Here is a 25874-nt window from a genome sequence, read left to right as displayed (position 1 = left end):
AGATGTTTTAATGTACAAGAATTAAAAACTGTGGACATTATTAGCAGCCATTAAAAATAAAAACAGCAGTTATTATAGATAGCATTAGGTAAGACAATTCCTGTATCAGTCTCATGCATTTTGGAAGCTTGTTGGCTTTAGACATCTTGCATAATATCCCCTTTCAGGTATTAAAATTATTTTTCAGCAAGTTATTTTATATAGTGTGCTGTTTATTTAGAGTCCTGAAGAATCCTAAGTGTACATACTAGATTTAATGCTGCTTTATATCCCAAGCAATATTTTTTGTGTCATAAAAGTAATGAGATACAGACTTAGTTTCAAGCAAAATAGAAACAACTTTGCCAAATTAGAAAGTCTGTAAAAACTAATTGGAAACTCAGGCTGAATCTAAGCCTAATGAGTTTGCAGTGCTTCACTGAAACGAGGGTCTGATGAGGAAGACTTTTAAATCACCAAAATAATCAGGCTCCAGTGTAAGGTTTTCTGTGATGCCAATAGCTAGATGAGAGGGTGACAAGTGTGATAATTAAAAAGGAATTCCCCCAGGAATCTGATATATTGATATATGGTGATAAATTACACAGGGAGATACAAGGTACCCTACGAGCCAGAGAGACTGTGTTCCAGAGGCAGAACCAGTCCCTTACATGGAACAAACTAACCTCTGTCAGACAATTGTGTGCTATTGACGGGACAGGATAGATAAAAGGGGAAGAAGGGAACTAAAAGATGTGTTGCCATATAGAACATGTCACAATATTGTCACAGTACAGCTGATCTGCACTGGACAACGTAAATTTGGCCATAACACAAATCCAATTCGGCTAGCCTAGCTCATGCCAGAACAAGTCCCTGGATAAGTTACACGGGACCCTCAGCCAACCCCATTCGAGCTTAGTTGCAAACACACCACTGGCCAGAGATCTGGGCGGAGATTGATCCCAGACAATGACCTCTCTCAGCCTGGTGTTTTGAATTGACTATATAAGTAAGTTCCAAACAATAATAAGGGCTGTTTTTTCTGATGATCAAGAGGACTTGAGTCACGGCTTCTGTCTCCAACCCACAATCTGCACGAAACAGATTATACAGGTTTTTTCCCAAATACCTAGAGAAGCAGTCACCTTGGCATTTACTGCTCTTGATGTACATTGTAGAGTCTGTGTGTCCTGTTAAAAATCAGCATTTTTATAACAGGACAGTGACTCAACCATTGAAATGGCTTGTCATGCCAATTATAGGTTGTATAATAATCCTGCAAATTTTCTGCAGATTGGATTTAAGATTGATACCTTAAACAGGGAAATGACATTGATCAAACACATAAGGATGCTGGACATCAAATATTATGTGCAATATTTGGGTAGCTTTCAGTTCTAAAATAGCGGGATACAGGATTTACCTGGATTAATTATTATATGAAAGTGCCTTAGCAGATTATTTTGGAGCCCTGGACTGTTGACTCCAGTGATTTAATTTACTGAGGTCTCCAGTTTTGTAATATGCTTAGAAATGCTTTTCTGGTGTATGCAAACAAATATTACAGCATAAACCTTAGTGCAACTGTAAGAATGCTGCTTTGATAAAAGATCAATGAAATTAAAGGGATTAAGCCTGGGCCAAATCTGTGACAGCTTTGCTTACCACAGCATTGAAAAGCTTATGTGGAGCACTGAACAACCTTGTTTCTCCAGCTGGGATAAATTGGGACTGTCACAGAGAAAAAGGTGCTTTATTTCTACAAGCCATTCCATGAAAGGAGGGAATACAATTCTGTCTTTCACCTTGAAGACACATCATCTCATAATGTGAAGAAAGTATGTGTTGTAAATGGATGGCAACAGTTCCTTGCAGGGAATTTTTGCAGGTTCATCAGAGCTTCGCTCCAGCTGGATTTCTGCAAATTTAAGTGGACATCTGCTAAGGTAAAAAGGGAGAGTGAGGGTGAGTACAGAAATGGGATACAGCTGTGTTAGACACTAAGGTAAAGTAGCTGGAGGAGTTTGTGGTTAACAAGTTCCCAGATCCCTCAGTCTGGCAGCAGTTTTTACCACTATCGTCTTTACAACATGTTTGCTATTGCCCACAGCTGTGTATCTGGCTGTACTGAGATTCTTCGGAGACTTTGGGGAAGTAGAGAAAGCAAGGTTTTATTGTTCCTTGAAAGTACCACTGCACCATGTTTGTGTCTTCATTGTCCTTTGCAGGAAGATTGAAGCTCAGTTGCTCAGGCTGAGCCACCTTGAGACACGTGGCAGCATTTGTTAGCACAGGAAAGGACCGTGTGCAGGTACAACATCCCTTTGGGGTCCTGAGGAGCAGCCTGAGGGTCCCATAGGGCAGTGGCAGCACAGGTAGAAGGGTCTTGGGTTCTCACCACAGGCATCATTGACTCTAGCTCCTTCTCAGACTGGTTCAGTGGCTGTGAGCTCCCTGCCAGCTCATCTGCCTTTGGCTGCCATAAAAACCTTTTCTCTGGGTGTCTTGATGATTAGTGCTTCAGAGACGTTTTCTCAGCTCTTATTTAACAAATGCAATAACAGACTCCAGAAATGTATTAACATTGTTTTATGAAAGGTGTTTGTTAGGGGATAGGACTTACTCAGTCATTTTCTCTCAAACTGAAGTGCAAGACTAATTTTTATACTATTTCTTTCATGGATGTTTTAAATGAGAATTATACCTGGTGAAATCAGTTGGTATTTGTGCTGCCATTCAGTGTCAATTTATATGTTCTTTACTTTCATCCATGAAAAATCGTGACAAATGAAGTGAATGTTTTACCACCTTTTTTTTTGTTGTTTTTGCTTTATTTGTTTGTTTTGCGGTTGTTGTTGAATTACAGTGCTGTAGGGTGTGTCTGTATCTGATAGTTCCTGTTTCAATAGACTGTTGTATTTTAAATTATTGCAAATATTGCAGCAACATTTACAGGAAACAGAGTAAAGAACATTATGAAGCACAATACTTTATTCCAAATAACAATTGTATCACAGGATCACAGAATGGTTTGAGTTGGAAGGGACCGGTTTCAACTCCATGTTGTGGGCAGGAACACCTTCCACTAGACCAGGTTGCTCCAAGCCCTGTCCAACCTGGCCTTGAACTCTTGCAGGCATGAGTCAGCCACAGCTTCTCTGGGCAACCTGTCCATTGCCTCACCACCCTTACAACAAAGATTTACTTCCTAATATCTCCTGTAAATCTGTCCTACTTCAGTTTAAGACTTTAGTCTCCGCTTTCCTTTTTTTAATTAAGATGAACATAAGTGAACTATTAACTGCAAAACAACATCTAAAGACAGTCTTGATCTTTCTAAAATAATAATCCTCCGTGTGTTTGGTTGTCTTTTCCTTGTTGTTTCAGATATGCCTGGTAGCCCACATAACCAGTTCACCTTCAGACCGCTGCCGCCGCCGCCTCCCCCACCGCACGCCTGCACCTGTGCCAGGAAGCCACCTCCCTCGGCCGACTCCTTGCAGAGGAGATCCATGACCACGCGCAGCCAGCCCAGCCCTGCTCCCATGCCCCCCACCAGCACACAAGATTCGGTGCATCTTCATAACAGCTGGGTCTTGAACAGCAACATACCCCTGGAAACCAGGTATGGACCAAGGGTGTGCGCAGAGGATCTCAGATGTCGAGGGAAAAAGACACACAATGGGGAGGAGGCCTGACATTGACACAAGCTGGTCATGGGTAATTACAAGTCTGCCATTTAGGACATGCCAATGTATTTTGCTTTGAGGCCATCTCAAGTAGCCACGTGAGTCCTTATTTGTTTGATTCGTCTAGGTCAATAATACTCAAAAAAAAGCATGTTATGCAAAGTTTTGGAAGGTAGTGATTCTTTTAATGTGTGTAGGTTACCATGGCATTTTATGGTTATGTGCAGTCAGGATTAGTTGCTTGTGTGTTTGTCTTACCCTCCCATATTCTCCCAGGACCATTTTGTAACCAGCAAATAGAAGTTTGGTTTAATGAGTATACTTTGGCACTTCTGGAGTCACACAGAGTCAGGAATGATTGGGGTTTGAAGGGACCTTTGGAGATCATCTAGTCAGGCTGTAGCTTTCCTGTGGATAAGAAAAGACCAGAAATAATACTAAAATAGTATGTTTCTCAGTATGTATTTAAATACTTTATTGCATATATAGCCAAATAATATAATTTGATAATCATTTGGCAATGGAGAAATTATATGGCAAGACTTACCTCTGGGAGCTGGGGGAGGGAGCTACTCCAAAAAACAATTGAGAGCAAACGCATTCTGTATTCAGGCAACTTACTTTTCAGTACCCAAAGCTCTGCACAATCTCCTCTGATTTTTTGGCTAAAATAAGCTTTTTTTTTTTTTTTTTCTTTTTCCACTTCTTCCTGATAAGTATTAGCTAATTTGATGGCTTTCAACTAGCTGTGTTTGCTGACTTGATTTTTAAAACAAGATCGTGGTTTTCAGTCTTTTTCTCCTTCATTGTCAACAGAGCACTGGGAGGTTTTAACTAGGGTTTACTTTAGGTTTTGCCATTTTTAAGCATGTGAAGTGCAAGAGTTTGTGAACATCATGTTTGGTGAAACAGATAAATTTCTGACATCCACCAATTGGATCCAGAAAATATAAGGTATTACACACAGAAATGTATATGCACAGAAAACAGTTTGGGGTTTTTTTTAATGCATATGTCCAAGGCCTAGTCATCACAATTAATCACTGAAACCTAGATTTTGTTCTTTTTTAACAAGGTTGGTTTTATTTTATTACAAAAAATAATCTTAATATATATCTTTAAACTGATGCTGCTCATCAGAAGTGTCAAGTTTTAGTTCTGCTGTTAAGTTAGGATTGAAGAACATGCCAATTCATTCTGAAATAAAACTTTCCTTATTTACATTATGGACAAATCTCAAAAAGAATCGAGGAGGATGGAAAGTTTTCTGCAGAAGTGAACATAAACAACATTTTAGTTCAGCTGATCCTTCTAGAGCTAGAATAAGAATAAGAATAAGAATAAGATAAACCTCTGCTGTTTCTGGTGTAACAAGCTTATATATCTGCCTATACTTTCTGCTTCAAGAAAGGTGATCTCTGGGTGTTCTGTCCCGTGAACTTTTGGTTCTCTTCAATTAACAGTCAGGTAGATCTTCTTCAGGCTCTCTGCATTCATGTTCACTGCATTTCCATCAGACTTCATTGGGGGAAATACTTTGCAATTTATTTTTCTTTTGAGTTCAGTTTAAATTTTTTTGTTTCTTATTATTTTTTGCAAATTTGAAGCTTCTAATACAGATAAATACAATAATATTTCATATTATTTTTTATTTATTTTCTATGGAAATTTATTTTCTAATTTTATTTTATTTTTATTTTATTTATTTTATTTTATTTTCTAATTCTATAGAATTTATTTTCTAATAAAGACAAATACAGAGATATATAGCTATATCTGTAGTTATATAAGGAGCTGTGCAGTGAATTAGGAATTCAGACTGGAAAACATCCTTTGGGTAGTCATTCACAGAGGCTGGAAATTTTCCGCATTCTGACCCTTCAGTGGTTGTTTCAGCTGATTTCATGCCCCCACTGGTCACTCGCAGGAGCCTTTCATGAAGCTGGCTGAAAGACTGGATAATCCATAAGGAAAATCTGTGAGTCTGCTTGCCAGGCTGTATCTGCAGTTGGTGAGCAGACAAGTGCTATAGCAGAGGAACACTGTACTAAAAAATATTTGTCATCACCACTTCCCAGAAGTCTGCAGTGCGCAGCACAGCCTTAGAGAAAATGAAGGGCTTGCAGCTTGTTTTTCCTTCCTTTTCCAGGGAACAATTCTTCTATTATTGAGCTGGCACATTGGCCTAGTATATGGATTCCCTTGCTTTCCATCTCCATTAATGTTTAGTTGTCCATTAAAAATAATCCTACAGAATAAAGAGAAACATTTCAATGTTATGTTTCCGTGCCAAATCTTTAATAGTACCAAATCTACCTAATATCTACATATCTAATACATATAAGCAGATTTTTTTTTATTAAATTTTGAACATTTGCAATCAAAAAGAAGACTCAGACAGTAATGTATTCCCTACTGTAACAACTAGGCAAAAATCAGAATACACATGTTCAGTTTTTCCTCCAACTCTATCTCCTCTTAATCCGTAAATGGAACATGTGTTTGATGTTTTATTTACTGCCATGGAATATTAGAGAATTTTTAGACAGGGAAGGATTTCATAGAACTAATCATGTGACTGTAAAACCTGTTCACTCTGGACAGACAGAAATTAAGCAAGTTTATGAGTCTGTTCTTAATGATAATGTGTCGTATTTATGTAAAAGAAAATTCTCTAGTTCTGAAAATGTTTGCAGTACTCAGATTAAACATGTACTCGTACATAATTAGAATTTGAAACCCTAGATCAGATGGCAAAGGGCTACAGTAAAGACATACACTGTGGTGTGTGTGTTTGAAAATTTTCTTGTACAGTAAAACCTGGTTGCATTTTTATAGAAAAGGGCAAATCAGAAATTTTGTTTGGTGCTTCATCTAGAGGCGTTACATGCACTAATCTGCAAAGCTGTTCTGTCAAGACCTAGCTTACAAATGCAACTTTCCAATGATGAGACTGACTTGGAAAGATGAAATTACTTGTTCAGGTTCACACCAGCTTTTGTCAAAGCTGAAATTAGAGTCTGTCTGTGTGTCATTGCCAAGGCCAATTCTCTAACTCTGACAGTTGTTCTAATTATAAGCAGCCTAAATAAAAACAAAAATTATGAACAGCTTTAAAACTCCAGAGGACGTTATCAAACATCAGCTGCTGAGGGAACTGAAGAAGAGGTGCAATTGTAGGTGTAGCAGCTCAAACTGGTGACTGATTGTGCTGCAGCCTTCAGCACTGTAATGTGCTCAGAGATGCAAATGCAGTCTCCATCTATGCATGCACACACACAGGGAAAAATAAACATATCCATTATTAAAATTGCTTATGAACATGTAGTAATTTCATTGCCATACAGAGAAACAATTTTTAAGCATTGCCAGAAAAAGACTGCAAGGATCTCTCACACCACATAAAGACATGGAAAATGTTGATTCTCTTTTTTACAATCATGTTATTGGGCTCTTACAAAAATTGATTTTTTTCCCCTCTCCCCCAGAATAAAGTACTTGCAACCTATTGCCTATTCCCTTCCTTTCCACTAAAATAATTGTTTTTTCAGGGTTCATAGATACTTTGCTCTAATGCTTCAAATTTGTGATTTACAGTGTAATACATTGTCATTATCTCTGACAGCCCCATCTGAACATAGCTTATTACATTTTACGGAGTGAGTATTAAACCCTGATAACTCCAAGGAATGTTACTCATTTTCTCCATGCCCTTCTAGTTAACTCAGTATTTTTTTCCATATCTTGTTTTCTTAGTTTGGTATTTTTCCTGCTGTTTGCTGTTTATTTTCCCACTTTAGTCAAATCCCCAAAGAAGTAAAATCTAGATGTTAAGTAGGATTTTACCTGAAATTTTTCTTATCCTCCTTATAGTCTGTTACAGATCCCTCATGGCTAAACCATTGGTCACATTTATTTTGAGTTAAGTTTTGACATAGATTACCAAAGCATTACAATTTTTAAGTTTTCTGTCTAGATCTCAAAATTTAGCTAATTTTGCTTTTGTTTCACAGTGGAGTTTTTAATCCTGTTTTGTTCATCAGTATTTAAGATATTTACTTGTTCCTTCCTTTTATAAATCAAATTTCTTCCTAGTTCCTCTAGCCCATTTAGCAGTGTTGGCAGTAAGGTTAATGCTGTGCTGAATGGACTGAAATCTCCCTTCACTGCACTGGCAATGAGCCAAGTCCTGTGGAAAACGACAGCTTAATTTAAGCAATCTTATCACCATGGTAATAACTCCTCTAAGGGGACAGTGAGGTACCAGACCATAAACCTGAGATTCAATTATCATTAATATATATATATATATAAAAAACTTCGAAGTACTAGGGTAATAATAGGAGTATTTGGGGTTCAAGGCAGTAATTATTTTTAGTTACAATTCCGCAATTGTTTGATTAAAGCTTGATTATGTCTCTAAACACTTAAAACTTTGGGAGTTTTGGAGTTCAAGAAGTGTATTTGAATCATCATATAGATGGAATAATTTCTTTCCATGTTACATAGTTATTAAGAGTATATAGGTATGATTAGCTGTATTTGTTTTCCTGAAAATAACTTGATTATGTTTCTATTTGGTATAGGGGAGATCTTGACAAGAAGCAAGAAATTTATTCTGCACTATGATTTAGCTTTGTTCTTTTTAAATCAACCTCATAATTATTTTTTCTCTTCAGGAAGTACATTGGTAACCTTTCAAATCACAGACACCTGTACATAGTCCCTTTCTATGTAAGCTGGAGTAATTTTAAAAGCAAAATTAATTAAATAAAATTGCATCTAGAAATTCACATTCAGTTCAGTGTGAGCTCCTGGAAGGTTTGGTCTTTCTTCTTTGTCTTGGCATTTGAACATCTTGTGGATCTTGTGAATCTTGCCTCCAGTGCAGAGACTCAGAAAGCACTTTTTTGTGTCTTGATTTTTTTCCCAGTTCAAAGTTTCCACAGCAAACAGAGCAGCTTTTACAGCTCCTAAGGCAGACAGGTGTTAATGGTCATAAGCCACTAAATCAGGAGACACTTTCTACTTGAGCAATGCAATTCACTGGGAACTTGTTTGCAAATGGAGCCTACTCCTGAGTTAAATGATTTGGGGCTATTACAAGAATAAATGCAGGGGAGAGATTACTTTATGATCTTTTCTTCAAATTATGTTGGCCAGTATTTGCTATTACGACATTTCTCTTGTATTTTCTCATTTTCTACCTAATTAAACAATAAATCAACCTATACAGAGGTTGACCATATCAAAACAAGGGTTTTAAATTCATTCTGAGTCCCATGTGTTTTCACTGTGCAGCAGAAAAGATCTGAAAATATTTGTCTTCTGAATTCCAAAAGATAAATTGAAGACTGTCAGTATGACCATGAACTGAAAATAAAAGCTGTAAATGTGACCTTAAATTTAATAATGTGAGAATGAAGGTGGCTTTTATGGAAATAAAAATATAACCATTTGTCAGCTACAGTGAAGTACAACTTTCATGTCAGCAGCAATGGCACTTGAGGTCCTGCTTTTCAGTAGTTTGAGATCCAGCCACTAAGGACAATAGGGTAATTTAAATTGTTCATACACTCTATTGCATTTTTTCTTTGTGAGAAGGTCTGTTGTGGGCTTTCCTGGAAGAATGGGATAGTATTTGTGTGAGGGTTTTTATGGCGACTAAATACAGTAACTTGAATAGTCATGCTGCAGATACTCCTTGCTCATTATTTTGAATAATATGATGGTATCTAAAATTATAACTGAATGTAAAGCTATGTTGTGATTTTATGGCCACCAATAAGCAAGCAGCCTTTTAGCTTTCTATGAAATAGTGTTTCCATTTACAAAACCAGAAACAGACTGAATCTAAATTTTGAAAGAGGGTCTAGGCTGTGAGAAGGGGTCAAAAACTTGAAAAAAGGACTACCTTTTCCAAAGGTTTCCAAAAAATTGCCAAAGATTTTCAAAAAAATCACATATATCTGTGTAATGTTACTGCCCAGAAATTTTCTATTTGTGGCTAGCTATTTCTAGGAAAACTTATTTCGAAAACTAAATAGTATTTATATCATTAATGTGGTAGAACTCTTGTCAGGTGAACTTTGTCTTATTTGTCACAGTAGCTGTACAGCTTGGATTAGACCATATGCACATGAATGTAGGTACTTGGAAGTAGACTGAAATGCTGGTAACAAAATCAGTTAGAATATGCATGAATATTCACAGGAGGAAATTGATGGCAAAGAGAACTGAGGGTCAACTACTACAGTTACTCATTCCTTTCTTTAAGTCATGCTTCCAACCACAGAATATAGGGAATAAAATTACAATATTGGGATTTTTATCCTTCTTGATTCATTGTTTCAAAGTACTCTGCTAATATTATATACTTTATATGATTTATATAAATATTGTAACTACTATTTTTCATATTTTCCACAAAATAATCTTAACATTTGTTGAGGAAAAATAGATAGAAAAACAGAGCAAGCCATGAGCTTATTCCTTCCTTACATCACAAATTTCTGTTTTGTTGTTTGTGTGTTGGCTGTTTTACTCAGCTGTTGTTTGAGTTGGAGTGCTACAGCAAAGTTCTAAGCCACAAAAAGCACTTTAGAAATTAATGTAGAGATGTCACAATGTATCAGAGTTACAAAGCCCATACTGGTATATGCAGGAGTAATTTATGTCCTCAGTGTGATAATTTTGGTTTTGGGTTTTTTTTTTTTCATTGATGAAACCAGAAAGGAGTTGTATTTTGGACAACAGTTCCGTTATAGAAGCTATTCTTGATTGATTTTGGCACCGTCCAATATTTATATAATTATTGTCACAGATTTCTGCCAGACTTGAAAGTTTAGTCACCTGGTTAACAGGCGTAGCTTGCCTACAGCAACAACAGACAAGTGAGCCAGCGTGGCTTGTTGTTCAGTACTGGAGCAAAAAACAAGGAATGCAGATTCCTTTTATATCCTTTCACACCCAGGGTCAGAGTGCTCAGTTTTCAGATGCTATGTAAAGAAAACATGAGTGAATAAAGGGAATAAAGGGAAGCAATTCTATGTGAATGATTCAAAAAGCAAGTCCAGCACAAAGAGGAAATGTTAGGGAAGTGGTTCTATTCCCAAAGACAAATTGGAGGGGGTCGTGTTCAAATTTATTTTGATTATAAATGGAAAATCAGAATTTTAAAATAAATTAGATAAGTAGTTTTCATGGCAATTTCTGTCTTCCTTCACCCATGACCATCCTTGTTCCCATAGTTCTTGTATGCTAGAAGGTGAAACAAAGGCTATAAAATTATAGGTCAGTTCTATCTATAAGTCATGTCTTATATTCAGATAGTTTTCCTGGGTTGGTTTTCAAGATGAGGGTATAGTGTGTATATCTTTGTGATCAAGTGGGTGTCTTGGTTTTTATATCTATAATAGTTGCCTTGGTTTTTTACACTGTATAGTTTGTTGAGAGCCATATGGGAGATTTATAAAAAATATATTCTGATTATTATGTAATTTATTATTGCATTATATAATGCATATATATAATATATGTATTTTATATATATACACACATATACATATATATAATGTATTATTTAGAAGTGTCCTATTCTTTCCCCTCTCACTTTGAGTACAGAATAGAATGGATAGAAAACCGGGAGAGAGCTAATTTCTGCTTCTCACTACTGTCATAGGAAATATTAAGTGACTTAAAATGGGCAGGTAACAAAGTCTTCTTTTCAGTGTTTGCCAAAGCAGATCGACAACTGTATCAGTTCCAAATCCCTTTTGGCTACCATCTCTATATATTTTCTGGCTAGGCCAAAAAACAGAATCCTTCTTAGTTTCATCTGCTATGCCTCTTAAAAATTTCTTTTGCACTTCTGTTGACATCTAAAGGAATTATTTCATTTAAATGTCGGTATAGATATACAATTATATACATTATATGCAGCTATAAAATGTAGTTGAAAGGAAATTGAGCAAATTAAATGATTGAACTGAAGTCTTCTTAGTTTTTTCTGTCACATAGTTTTGCAGCAATTTGTAATGCTTCAGGTAACTACTTCTTGAATGTGAAACATATACAGATACAAATGCATTCCTACTTGGTTTATCCAGGAGAAATGCAGACTAATTTTTTGGCCAAGGTATAGCAAGATTTGTGTTTCTGACTTAGCTGTTGGCTCCCTTTCAAGTCTTCTGTTGTTCTTCATTTTTTCTTCTTACAAACTCATGATTTTTAATGGAAATGGAAGGACAGCCTGTTACAGGAGCAAATGAAGGTATGGGACTAAAGATGCTTGGCACAGAGTTAATGCATAGAAAGTTACTGAAGGGATACCGAGCCCTTGGCAAAGTTGAGGGACATTTCTACAGTATCGGGATATAAAAATATTTTCTCAGAATTTAATTACAGAATTCTGTGTGGGGTTAATCTGGTTTCTGTAATAGTATTATGTTATTGCCACATGATTTCAATTGGGATGTTGCTTCAAACTTTTATAAAACTTAAATTGCTGTTCCAGATAAGAAGCCAAAAGTACATAACAAAATATCCTGATGGAGAAGCATGTAAAGAAATGAACTTTTCTCTAACCTTCTCCTAGCTAAGAATTCATCATTTGTATGAACTCTGCTCTTGGAGTTATCTGCCATTCCTCATGAGGTTAAACAAGAGCACTTGGATGAACCACAGGAAACTGCTTCTCCACAGAATGAAGTGGTTCTGCCATCAGCAGGACTGAGAGGACTGATTGCAGGCCTTGTGTCAGCTGAACTTCCCAGTAAATCCCTTCCCTTCCCCTTTGCTGGGTGTGGCAGTGGCAGGTGGGACATGGCTCCTGGTCAGCTGGAGTGTGCTTCCACTTCACTGCCCAGGCTGTGCTCTGCTGGGCAGGGGTGGGCAGGAGGGCAGAGAGTTCTGTGTAGCAGAGGAACCTCACTGGGGCTGATGCTGTTTTCCTTGCTCGTGTGGAGGGCTTTGGTCCTGATATGATCTTTTTCTTTTAATTTCTCTTGAGAGGTTTCACAGTTCAGAAGTCCTACATTTGTAGGATGAACAGATGGATGAACAGCTAAACAGACATTGTGGTTACCTCAAGAGGGAATGCTTTCCAACAGCTTCTTCTATATGTAAAGTTATTTCTGAGCCTTTAATATTTATTTATGTGGGGGAGTTATCAGTGTAATAATATTAAGTAACTTTTATTTCACCAACAAGTGCCTTACAAATTACATCCTATATTTCTCTTTTGAAGAGAAATATCATCTTCTTTATGGATGTTTTTGATGTTTTGTGAAAATTTAGTTTTTCTCCACTTGGAAGGAGTGGTGGTATCAATCACCCTTATAAATGCTCTGATTTTTCTTGTGTTCTTGTGTTCTCTTTTTTTACAAAAAAAAAAAAAACCAAAACCAAAAAGCCACCACCACCACAGGCCTTAGCTTTTCTCTAAGATAAAATATTAAAGCACACGTCAGGCTGCAGTCACAGCTAAACTTTTGAACTGCTTTTATTATTTTGCTCTTTAGAAAGAGAGCCTGATTTTATAGAATTGATAGCAACAGTTTAGCATGTCCTGACATCCTTTGGGAACTGTGGTGTGCTCAGAGAGATGAGGAGTCATCTGAGTTTATGAGAACATAGTCACAGTCTGGCTTTGGAAGTGGGTCTTTGTGCCAGAAGTGTTTTTCAAATACTATAGAAATATCTTTGGGCTCTCAGTACATGCTGCCAAAAATGGAAGTTGTAAACAATTGGGTTTTTTAAACATTTTCTCAGCATTATTTCACTGGTTGCCCAGTTTCAGTGTACCATTGCTTCAGAATCTCAGTTTTATTACAAATTAGAGCAATGTAAATTCTCTTCTGTGTGAATGGAGTCATGTGTCCAAAAGAGAGTGAGCTGGATCCAGGTTCTGTACGGTCTTCTGCTAATAGAGAAGTGCCTCTGCACACTAGTGCTATATCATCAAGCTCCTGTTAAAAATTCCTGTGCAAGAGTATGAAATTTTTTTTGGCTATTGATTGCAGCTTGTTAGAGCCTTAATAATAACAGTTTTCTGTTCAGCATTTCCTTCCCTTTACCTCTGATACCTTTGAGCTATGTACCATAAAGGACAGTCAATACTGCCGATATCAGACCCTTTTCCTTTAATTTCCAAAAAAATTAAATGAGAAATTATCAAATAAGTAGGTTTTTGTCATCATGTCTTGAACAATTAAAGCATGTAAAGGACAATTGACTTCTTATAATTGTAATACTTGTGTGTATATATGTGTGTGTTTGTATATATACATACATACTTCTCATATGTATATGCTTATATCTAATAACATGTCTTATTTTATGTGGTGATTCTACTTCTATTTGCATGAATATCAGTAGGAATTTTACCATGACATTTTCTCCTACCAAAAATCTAAGTGACTGTGTATCTCGTTAACTGCTGACTGAGAAAAAACTTCCCATACTTGCAAAAGCTTTCATGTGAGACAACAAAGCACTGAATCCAAAATAACCAGCTGTGCTCTCATGGCCTGATAGGAAGGAAGCAGGTTTATATAGTCCTGTAAACATTTCTTTTACTTCATTTGAATTTATTGTTTTACTGCATATGAGTTTATAATTTTTGAACTAAAACAGAGGTAACATTACAATGTGGAGAGCAATGCCATCTTTCTAATGTGTGCATCTACAGCTGTGGAAGTCAGTGGGAAGGAAAACTGGAATGTGTTGCCTGATGCACTGCCAGAATGCTGTACTCAGTCAGGGTCAGATGTCAAGTTTTGTCTGAGTGCAGCTCATTTGGGTAATAATCATGAAGCAGAAGTAACTAATACTCAAATTTCATTCTTGTGGATTACTCATAAGACTCCTGATAACACGTTCCTGTTATTACTCCTGTAAACTGCTATGCAAGCTAACCTGTATTCTCACTTGCTTTCTTTTTTATGAAACTAAAGGGCTCTTTAAAAGATAAAACTTCTCTGTAATACCTTTTTATTTTCTATAATCTGGCATTTTGAAAACTGTAACCTTTCTTTTAAAATCTTATAGTGGAAATACATAATACCATATTCATTACACCATTTTAGCAATTACCGTTTCAGGAACGCATATTTACAATATTCTTAAAGTGAAATGTCACAGTATAACCATGTTTCATACAATGGAGTGTTTGATCCTGTGTACATCCCGCTGTGTATTCATCAAAGAAATTCTCCCAGCATGGATTGATTAATCCATATATGCATTTGAAAACTCATCTTGTGCCTTGCTGAGGGTGTAAGGCACATTTGCCATTGGGAAGATTCTGGACCATGTCACTTGTTTTCTCATCTTGAGACAAAGGAACACCAAGATGCTTCAAACTCCTTTGGCTGCATGCTGTGGCATGAGTTTTAGAGGGGCATCTGTCAGAAAAGAGGGCACTGAAGAAGCTTGCTCTGTTATATAAAACAAATGCAAGAAAGATCAAAGAAAGCTTGTATTTGCAAAAGAATATGTGGTTGGTATGGTCAGCCCTGAACTAGCCCTCTTTGCCAGAATTTCTGAGCACATTAATTAACATTAAATAACCTTTCCTAAATTCTCTTATAGAGCCCTTGCCAGTCCTGAAAAACCATCCTTCCTCCTATAAAAAACTACTCTATACTTCTGCACCAGAACCTATTCTGCAAGGCACATTTTTGTACCTTATTTTTTGTGCTAATGTAAGTCTTTGCTATTTTTTCTTGAAGGCAATCAGTCCTGCAAAGTATGCTGAAATAGGTCTCCAAATTAATTCTTTCTTAGCGTGTTTGAGAATCACGGCAGTAGGCAAAAGCATTTGAAGAAAAACTACTCTCAAAATAGCTCAATTAAGAACAGTAAATAAATTGTGCTCACCTATATAGTAACTAAATTTCTTCAGAATGGATTATCCTCGTAAATCAGGTAACTAGTCACTTTTTTTTTTAAATTTTCTATATTCCATGGTAAGAAATATATGTTCACAGCGGCACTAGCTTTAGCATTTTTGGAGTATTCCAGGTGAATATACCAGTTAGATGTGGATGGAGGGGATATTGCTGGCAACAGTTCCCATGTCTCTGTCACACCTGTGTAAAGGCACACAGGGGCTGCTCATCTTGGAGGATCCCAGTACTCTACTGAGAATCAACCTTCCTTCAGCAGTACTCTGAAACATGGGGAAATTAGCTGAGAATTTCGTTATGTTTTGTTGTCTCACTAAAACTTTGCCGGACATCTTGTGGTGTTTTTAAAAAACTTGCAGAGGGTATTCAAATACACATTTTCCTGTCTTGTCTGGTATTTTTTGTGGCTATATGCAGTATTTACTATACGGTGCCTGTATAGTTTCTTTTGCTTTTTACATACAGGGTGGTTTTACAACATCATTCTTTGTCTTCTCTTTGTAGGCATTTCCTGTTTAAACATGGATCTGGGTCTTCAGCTATCTTCAGCGCAGCCAGTCAGAACTATCCCCTAACTTCCAATACTGTTTACTCTCCACCTCCTAGGCCTCTTCCTAGAAGTACCTTTTCCAGACCTGCCTTCACTTTTAACAAACCTTACAGGTGTTGCAACTGGAAGTGCACAGCTCTGAGTGCCACTGCTATCACAGTGACCCTGGCACTGTTGCTCGCCTATGTCATTGGTAAGCCCTGATCCTTTCCTCTGCTGAATTATTCTTTTACCTCCTCTGCTCTGTCATCTTGCTTGCTTTGCACTAACACAAATCATGTTTTACTAATAATACTTGCCATTTGTGCTTTTTAAATACTGGCAGACGAAACACTGGATTGGCTAAAGGTTGAACATAGTATTCACATTAACTTTCTACTCTGTTAACCTTGATGCTGCCTAACAGAGAATAGAATTTTATTCAAGATTACATGTTTATACTAGCCAAGGACTCCTACTGATTTTAATTGCTGTGATATTTTCTTAAACATTTGATTTTCATATTATGCCTTACAACATTGTTGCTCTTAAAGAATTATTGGGAAGTACTAGTAATGTTTAATTGTGTTTTGCCTTGCTACCCTTAATTAATTTCTTAAGTGTCATCACCATTTAAATCTTACACAATTTTCCTCCTAGTTGTTATATCATTTGCTAGAATGACAACTAGCTCTAAAAATAATTTTATAACGTTGTCTAAGATTTTGTTACCCCTTTATTGAATTTATGTTTACAAAATGGGTTACATAGTACCAACTTTGCCATTTTGTTAGCAGAATACATTGGACAGGTTTATCAGAGTAGCTGGAAAGGGCTTCCTCAGGTTTGGGGCTTGTTGGGGTTTTTTTTTGGAGGACAGGTGTATTGGAGGTGGCTTGAAGTCAATGTGGTTGCAACCATACATACAGGAGAGCAATTTTCTGTGATTTCTTACATAACATTTAGCCTGAACTTTAGTTATTGCATTGGGTTTTCAATCTGAATTTAAAATATTAAAGAACATTTTGTGTGTGGAATTTAAGAATGTGACTGTAGCTTCTGTAAACATAGGGAAATAAAATTAGTTTTTGCTGTCTCACACACACTCTTAGACTGTTGTTTTAGATGGCAGTTCACAGGTGGCAGGAGCCAGAGTATTCCTGATGCTCTATAGCTTGAATAGGAATAATTCCAGGTTTGTCTGAAAGAGTGCAGTTCATACCTGGGAAAACTTGACAGAGATACAAGTACAGATACCTCCAAACAGATACATGGCCACTGATTTTTTATACTCTCTTAATAAACCTATCTATAGTGAAAATTATTAAAATTTCAATAATTTCTTGTTTCCCACTGAGGTTTTCTTTGGCCCCATAGTGACAAAGTTTTGGCTATTGTCAGCAAGATGCTCATAAGGAGGGATTTTTTGCTAATATCCTCACCTAATGCATATGGGAAAGCAGATTTGAGCATTTCTGGTGCATGATGATTTGAAAGCACCTGAGGATCTTGTAAGCTCCATTAATTGCAGATTTACATAACAGCTGGTGAGCATATGCCCTCGGTTAGGACTGGCTGTATCATTTTTGCAGCCTCATCTGTTTGCTACACATTTTATCCCGCCCACACCATTTAGATTTTATCTGGATGATGCGCTGCCTCTTTCATCCCTGTTTAGATTTCAGTCTGCCACTGAAATTTCTGTAACTTTCTAGGGATATACTGCTATATGTCATCAGCCTGAGAAGGCTGGAAGCACTCCTTGTCACCATGAATTAAACAGTTCTGTGTGACTCTCCTGTAGATGTGTCTGTCGTATCTTGGTAACACAAGGGTGTAGCATGTTTTCTTTAGTTAGGCAGAAGCAGGTAAAATGGAGATGTCTTAGCATTTTATGAATTATTACTATTTCTATTAGTGTTTTCTATGGAAAAAATATAAATTTTTGAACCAGAAGTTCTAATTCAGAAAAATTTTCAGGATGCCATTATTTGCTCTTGTTTTCCCCAGAAGTTTTTGAGTTGCATAAGCTTTCCTGCAGATTCAGGTAACATTAGTTAGCTTATTCCAAGTGAATATTCCTTCTGCCCATCTCTGGCTGGTTAAATATTTACATAAGTTTATGGTGTCTTCTTATGACTCAGATACCTTAGCTCTTTTGCTTTTGCTAGGTTTGAATCATAGCATATAAACTGTTTCCAGAGTTCACTGGCTCTGTAGGCTTGCATATTTGCATATCTTTTCACATCAGAAAATTAAATGTGCATGTTTTAAATGAGTAGTTGAATATGGAAATTCAGACTGTATGTAACACTGAAGTTAAAATTCACTCCCCCAAGTGTTTTCTCTTTGTTCACCATGATTCAGATCCCTCACTCCATCAGGTTTTCTTTAAGTCAGAGGAAGTTGTGTCTGAGCAATCACTACAGACATGGGCCCACATTTTAAAACAAAACTTAATTTCAGGATCAAACTTAACCTGTGATCAGCTCAACAGTTGCTACTGGAAAAGTAAAGGAGACTTTTAAAAGGCAAAATTGTTTTCATCAGTGTATTTTTTAACATAGCCGGCATTAATTTACCATGAACTACAATTTCAGGCCAACTGAGTGCTGATCAAAATTTAACATCAATCTTTTTATTTTCCTATTCTAAGAACCTAAAGGTTCTTTTTCAAGTATTTTTTCACTGCCATTTAATGCTTGACTTTCACTGCCATTTAATGCATATTCCTTTTTAAAAAATGCCCAAGTCTCAGCCTCAAGTCAGAATATCTCCAAAGTTGTAGAGATGTGAAGCTTATTCCAGATCAAAACTTACAAGTGGCTCTTGTATTTGCAATGTACTGAGACCTGTTCCAGAGTGCTCTAAGCTATGATTCCTTTTCAGTCAAAAGGTAAACTAGCAAAATGTTTTTGTTCTTTTATTTTTCAGCCTTTCCCTCTTATCAGTAAGACTCGATAGCAAAGCTTTTACATAAAAACATGTAATTCTTCTATATTTTGTCTCCTTTGAACTACTACTCAGTTAAAAAGAAATACTATTTCTCCATTAATCCTCTTTTGGCCTATAATCACTGTGTTTACTGTTTGGCCTTTCTGAAATAAATTTGACTATTATGTGGACAGTAAGGAAATTATAGAACGCTGTTGGTGGTTGTTTAACAGCAGATTTGTTAAAAATCTTCAGTTTATCAAGAACACATATTTTCACTTCAACAGGAGTAATTTTTTGTGAATAGGTTTTAAAGTCGAAGTAGTTACTCCAAAAAAACCTTATTTCATAAAGTGCATGTTTGGTCTTCAGACTGATGGAGGTGTAATTGTAAATGCGTTGAATTATTTTCTTAGGGAATTAAATCCTACATGCTTTTATTTTTAATTTCCTGGTTTCCTCAGTGTTGAGAAATATCAATCATGTAAATCTGGGGCACAGGTGTTGAATTTGCCCACAAAGTGGGCAGTGAGGCAGGTGAGCAGTTGGGACACACCTCGGAGGGGACGTTGGTGCCTCTCACCAATGCATGAGGGGCTGCAGCAGCTTCACCAGCAGTTGCTGGTCTGCCTGAGAGTCTTACCAAAAAATTAAAGAGTAAATTAGGCAAATACAAGAGCTAGAATAAGACATATAGTATTTCTTTTGTTTTTATGCAGCACCACATTATTTCCTTTAAGCCCAATACAATGGATGCTGTGGCTGCTCATTTAATAGTTATTTTTAGCCCATTTGTGAGTAGGATTTTTCTTCCATGATACTTCACCATTTTATCAATAGCTGATTTGGACTTGCAAATCACTGGTCCTATTGATCAAAGGTGCCAAACTCCTACTGTTCCTATTGATTTCAGCAGGTGATGCAAATGTTCAGTGTCTCTGAAAATTGCATCTCATGTTCTTGGATTTAACCATCCCTGACTATGAAACGACTATTTTATATACAAATGAATTCTCAAGTATGAATATGAAGTCGTCCCTATCCTTCATGATATTATCACTATTTATGAGTAGGCACTGGAGGTGGGTGTTGGGTCTTAAATTATATTCACATGAAGGGTAAGGAAATTAAAGCCTCTGTGCTGCCTGACACTGTGACCTGTCATTTCTCACTCCACGTACAAGGGAGAGGAGTGATGGTTTCAACATTGGGAAAGGCCAGGCCAGATTTAAAGGGCATATGTATCCCAGTGCATAGATTTCTAACATTGGTTACATTGCTTTAGACAATGTATAACAGTGGCAAAAAAAGAAGTATGCAGAGACAGATCAAGGGGGAAATATACTGCTGTACACTGAAGAATATAATGGTATAGTAAACTGCACTAGGTGTTTCAGGGTTATGCAAACATGATACATATGCATAACCCTGAAATGCCATTGAACTCCTTAATGGGAGAACTCTTACTGAGACAGATACATCAAGGGTCTCTGAGCTCCAACTTGTGGTGTCTGCTCTCCTGGATGCTGGGTCTTGCTGAGGAGCTTGATACTGTCACAAATCTCTAAGTATTCAGAGAAGAAGCATTTACTGTTGCCCAAGACTAGGTTTTGTTTGTTCCTAAGTATAAAATATGACCTGGTAATGAAAAATGAAACCATCATCCCTCTAGAAGGATTGCAGGACAGGAGGGTATATTTGTATTTTCAGGTATAAAATTATGTTAGGTATAAAGAAAAGACTTCTTAAAAAAGAGGAGAGTGCTGAGAGGTAAAATGTCTATAAGAAGTCCTTATTTCATTAAATGCCCTAGATGATCAAAGCAATTTACCATTTTAATATGGATTTTTTAAAATATTCTGAAGATTGAATCAAATATTAAAAGTCTGAAACTCTACAATCTGTTTACAACAGAATGAAATAGTATTTTATTTGTAAAATGAGCTTACAGAATATCATCTCTTCTAAAGGTCAGGATCACAACTTTGATTCTGGCTCTTGTGTCCAGGTATTTTTCCCAACTAGAACTGAGACACTGCATCTGTGGCTTCATGCCACAGTGAAATCCAGTTTTATAAGCAGAACCTGCTAGCAGTTACAGAAACAAATAATTTTCTGACACTTAGAGCAAGTGCAGAAAGAGTAGTGCTGCTGATATACATTCTATAAAAGCTCTTCTGAAGTCTGGGCTTCAGGAGGATGATCTACTGAGATTCTGTAAAACAGCAGAGAAAGCTAAACAGAAGCCTTTAGTGGAGGTCAGCAATTTCGAGGGTCTTCACATTTGCAGGATTTTTTGTCCTTTGAAGTTCATCTTGCAGGTAATAAGTACTTACTGCACAGGACTTTCTTGATGTCTCCTCACTACTGAGTGTCTCTTTTGCACTGAAGCCAAGGCTCTTATTCATTTTCTGCCAAACATGTAGCACCAAAGTTGACAAGCTGTGCTTACACAGAAGGTAGATAAGAATAAATTAAATTAGATCATTGGCTTCCTAGCAGATGGCAGGTTAATCCAGTTTGCAAAGCGAGTTCTGAAAAAAGTGCTTGTATCTTTGTGGCTATTTACTTGAGTATGCGGTAGAATTGTGGGGGCTGAGGTAGTCAGTCTGTAATTATCAGTTTGTTTTGTTTAAATTTTGAACAAAATAAGTGATCTGGTTAGTTACTTCAGAGATAAAGACCCAAGCATGGGTTCTGAGCATGGCCTGAATGCTTTCACTTACGGCAGCAAAGTGAAGCAACAAAAACATGCCTCTGAATAGGAAAAATCCCATAGCATAAAGTTACACCCACTTTTCATCTCTTTGCTGAGAGATTCCATGAAAGACATTTATAGAAAGATCAGATTATGTAGGCCTTTTGTCACAGTACAGCTGGTCTGTAGCTGGATGGATATATCTGGCCATAATAAGAAACCAAATTTGACTCTCCTAGTTCAATAAACAAGTCCCTGGGTGAGCGATGATAGGATGGATTTGAGCACATATGAAGGATCACAACCAGTCCCATTTGATTCTGAGTGCAGACATCTCACTGGTCACAGAGCTGGGCAGTGTTAGGACCCAGACCAGTGAGCTGTCTAAATCCAGGAAATTCAAATCCCCTGTAAAAAGAGCTGGTGTAATAAACTCTTTGCTGTTTGTCTTACGATGATCAGACTGAAGTCATGATTCTGTCTCCAACCCACGACCACACATAACAGCCTTTAATACTTCTTTTCCTGCAAGAGATCTGTTTTATACTTAATTTTTTTTTTATTTTTTTTTTTTTTACCTAAGAAACATAATAATTTAACTAAGAAAAGCTCTGTATTATTACTAGGATGTTCTGTACTGGAGAGAGGGAGGTCATTTAAAATTACCCTGCATAGCTCCACTGTGTGGCCTGGCCAGGGCAGGGTGGCTGAGGAAAAAATTTACGTCCATCATAATCCTATGGCATCCTCCAGTCTCTTCAAATACATTGACTACAGACTCCTCCAAATTTAGCTTCTGCCATAACATCCATAATGAATTTTTAAAAAAAAATAAAAAAATATTTGTCTACTTTTGTGTTAGAATTTTATCAGAAACTTTGAGTTCAAAAGGGCTATCTAATAAAATATAAATGAAATATAGGTATGGTAGTATCCATCACGTAAGCCCTATCTCCTAACATTATGTAAAGAGGGTCAAATTTTGCCATAAGATCAATTTTGCCTCCAGATCACCTCAGTGAAATTAATGTACAACTCTGGTCATGGCAATGTACAACTCATAGATTTCACAAAGTAAAGTAAAGTAATAATGTGATTATTGACAGTGGATTATACTGGATGTTCAAGCAAGCCAAGAAAGATTATCTTTTCAGAAGAGTGCAGTTCCACCCAGCAGGGAAAATATTGCACTTAGCTGTCAGAAGAGAGGTTTGGTTAGGCCAGTTGATGGAAGTTAGGGGCTGATGCTCCTGCTGACTCACCTCAGCTCCTCCTAACAAAAGTATGAATTTTGCAATCATGCCAGCTGACAAGCTGTTTCATCTCCATTTGCCTGCCAGTCCTTGGGTCTTGCATGAAACTGTGGCAGCACAGCAGTAACCTTACACACCCTACTAGGACCTGAAGTATTTTAGGTGATGCAAAATACAGGGTATGTGATTGCAGAATTTTTTTTGAATGCCACATAGGCAGAGCCAGAGTAGCTTTTGATTCTTCTGTAATGTAAGTATAGTCATCAGACTTCAAAGGCTGTTCTATGTGAACTTGAGCAACATCATATAATCCTTACATCCTTAGTCCTGATGGTGGGTTTCATACTGTTAGTCAGCAGCCAGCCCTCAAGGGTGCTGCAGTCAAGGTCTTCAGAAGGTTGAGCTCTGAGGAGAGGGCAGAGACATTCATCAGAAAATGAAACTCCCTCCTTCTCACCCAGCCCAGTACTAGAATGATGGTATAATTTCCTATTTGTTCTGTGGAGTAGGATCTTACACCTGGGCATTACACATGGGAAATACAGCTGAGAACCTTGCAAATGGATTTATGCCGTGGGAAATGACATTGTGGCCCACACTTGAATTGCATAGCGTTTTCTGTGCCCTTTTTGTAAAAGCCAGAAATCTACTAGAAAAAAATCAAAGGGAAAATAACTTAAAAAATAAGTTCTTTTGAACTTTTTAATGAAATTCAGTACATGCCTACTTATTTCTAAGGAGATTTGAGAGATGGAGATTTGAAAGTTTTATGTAATCTTATTTGGTGAAATAACTGTGTATTTAAAACATGCTGTACATATGTCATAGGAAAAAAGCTCAGTAGGATTTTGTATGCCCTAGGTAAAAGAAAAGTATCACAGAAAATGAAGAGGTTAGGGAGGGCTCTGTGTCTGCTAAATAAATATCTATTATTCCCTGTAGTTAACTTCTGTAAAAGGTATCTCTGGGAATTAATGCCTTCACTGGTGCTTGTGGTCTGGCTAGTCTCAGTGACACCTGGATCTGAAGGTAATTTCTCAATAGTTATAATTAATGTAATAAAAACTGGAGTGATTTTAAGATTGCAAGGTGACTGGATTTCAGCAGCGTTCGAAGTCGTTCAGATCAGTTCATGTAGATCTTATTTTCACAGCCATGTGCTTTGCTGTCCTGCCCTCAGTTGTGCCCATTGTTTAGCACAAGTCCAGTGCCCCATGTCACCTCCCAGGGATGAGACATCCGAGCCTGGCAGAGACCCCCCTCTCTGCAACGCAGTTGGTGTTTCCAAGGAGGAAGCTGACTGTCAAACATTGATACAGTTAGTTTTGCAGCTTGCCAAGCTTTGGCACGAGCTATAAAAACAACAGCACTTCCCCAGCCTGAAGGAAGACAAAGCCAGTAAAGGATTGGAATTGGTGTGAATTTGATGATAACATGCACAGAATGTGCAATGTGGCAAAGGCGTGCACCAAGGAAAAGGTGCAGCACACATTCAGCCCTGGCTTCGTGACATACCCTCTGCAGCATGTGCAAATGCTGTCCTAGGAAATGAATAATAGCAAAAATGGGAATAGGGTAAGAAAGCAACTATATTATATTCAGGATTCCATAGCCACTAAAAGCTTATTGATGTGTGCAGTTGTGTTTTGCTTCTAGTGATCTGTTTCAAGTGCTTATATAATTCTTTGGATTAGTATAAATGAAATGTACATTCATTAACTATCAGTCTCATTGAACTGTGTTCCCTTTTGTTGTTAATAACTCTCTAAATAATAATAATGTGCAGAAGCTCAAGCCAGGAGCAAGAGCACTTATCTAGAGATGTCAAGGCTGCTTTTTGTTGTACATGGCAGTGATCGGTCTCACTTTAAGAATCTCAGAACTTTGACCTTAACTCTATGTGATCTGACTTGAAGGACCCTTTTCAAAGTATTGTCATGGTCCCTTGATGATTTCTAGACCACAGAATATGAAACAATCCAGGCTTGAGATCTCACCAGTGACACTAGAAAGCTTACAAGTACACTTCTAATACCTCTTCTGGGGGGTTGGTATGCACTGCCCTGTCTCCAGAGTCCAGATCTGATGGTGAGTCAGTGGTTTGAGATGCAGTAAATTTCTCACAAATACTGTCACCTCACTAATTCAGTAGTAATGCTCTCATTTTCTTGATTTGTATCTGTAGTTTGGTGACCCTGGAGTGCACAGATCTGGAATTAATGACTAGATAGGCAGCTTTGCATTCTTGTGTTAGTTTCTCTAAGCTCTTGACAGGAATCCATTCAAGGCTTGGGATTTTGTTGAATGTTTATAATTTAACTTTTCAGCATGCAAGGGAGACCTGTGACCAAACACATGGGAAATGGACTTCAAGATTCCTGGTTGTAGTGAAATATTTTCCTTGAAATATTTACAACTGCAGAATAAAACCATGTACTTTCTTTATGCAAGACCCATTCTAGATCACATTTATTTCTCCTGGGAGTCTCTGAGGTTCTTACATGGTTCAGGAAGAGCAAATATATTGCATTTTCGGCTCCTACTGTGAGCAGATCCTACTCAGAGCAAATTGCTGCATGTGGCTAAAGAGCTGCTGCTCAGGTTTTGCTCTCTATGTGACAATTTCAGGTCCTCAGTGGAGGTCATCCTGAATCCATATTTTAGTGGGTTATCAGTCCTCCCTGCTGAGTTACTTCAATGCTAAGGCAACCTCTTCCTTGAAACAATTTGCCCTTCTCAGTAATTGAATTGCCCTTCTAGGTAATTGTCTAGACTAGTGCAGTACTATCATGTTATACTAAAATGAGATCCACTGTTACTCTCTTTCTCCAGTCATCCTTCAAGGCCTCAGATCAAAAACAAGGGAAAGCAGAAAACATG

At 37.2% G+C, this 25874-nt stretch overlaps 1 protein-coding gene across 6 annotated transcripts in view; it reads left to right on the top strand.

Annotated features, from left to right (window-relative positions):
* The window catches only part of TENM1 (teneurin transmembrane protein 1), a 313634-nt gene that overhangs the window by 152275 nt on the left and 135485 nt on the right, over window positions 1-25874 (top strand). For all 6 annotated transcript variants that reach the window (XM_014258759.2, XM_088062503.1, XM_088062504.1 and 3 more), the window contains 2 exons: window positions 3370-3607; window positions 16085-16323. In XM_014258759.2, coding sequence (XP_014114234.1) covers window positions 3370-3607; window positions 16085-16323 — 477 coding nt within the window. The remainder of the gene's footprint in view (window positions 1-3369; window positions 3608-16084; window positions 16324-25874) is intronic.

This window comes from Pseudopodoces humilis, chromosome 15, assembly GCF_049639895.1.
Source record: "Pseudopodoces humilis isolate 2021_Gansu_Grassland_sample_001 chromosome 15, ASM4963989v1, whole genome shotgun sequence".
Taxonomy (NCBI): domain Eukaryota; kingdom Metazoa; phylum Chordata; class Aves; order Passeriformes; family Paridae; genus Pseudopodoces; species Pseudopodoces humilis.
Note: the sequence above shows the minus strand (reverse complement) of the source record. Positions and strands in the feature narration are given on the sequence as shown.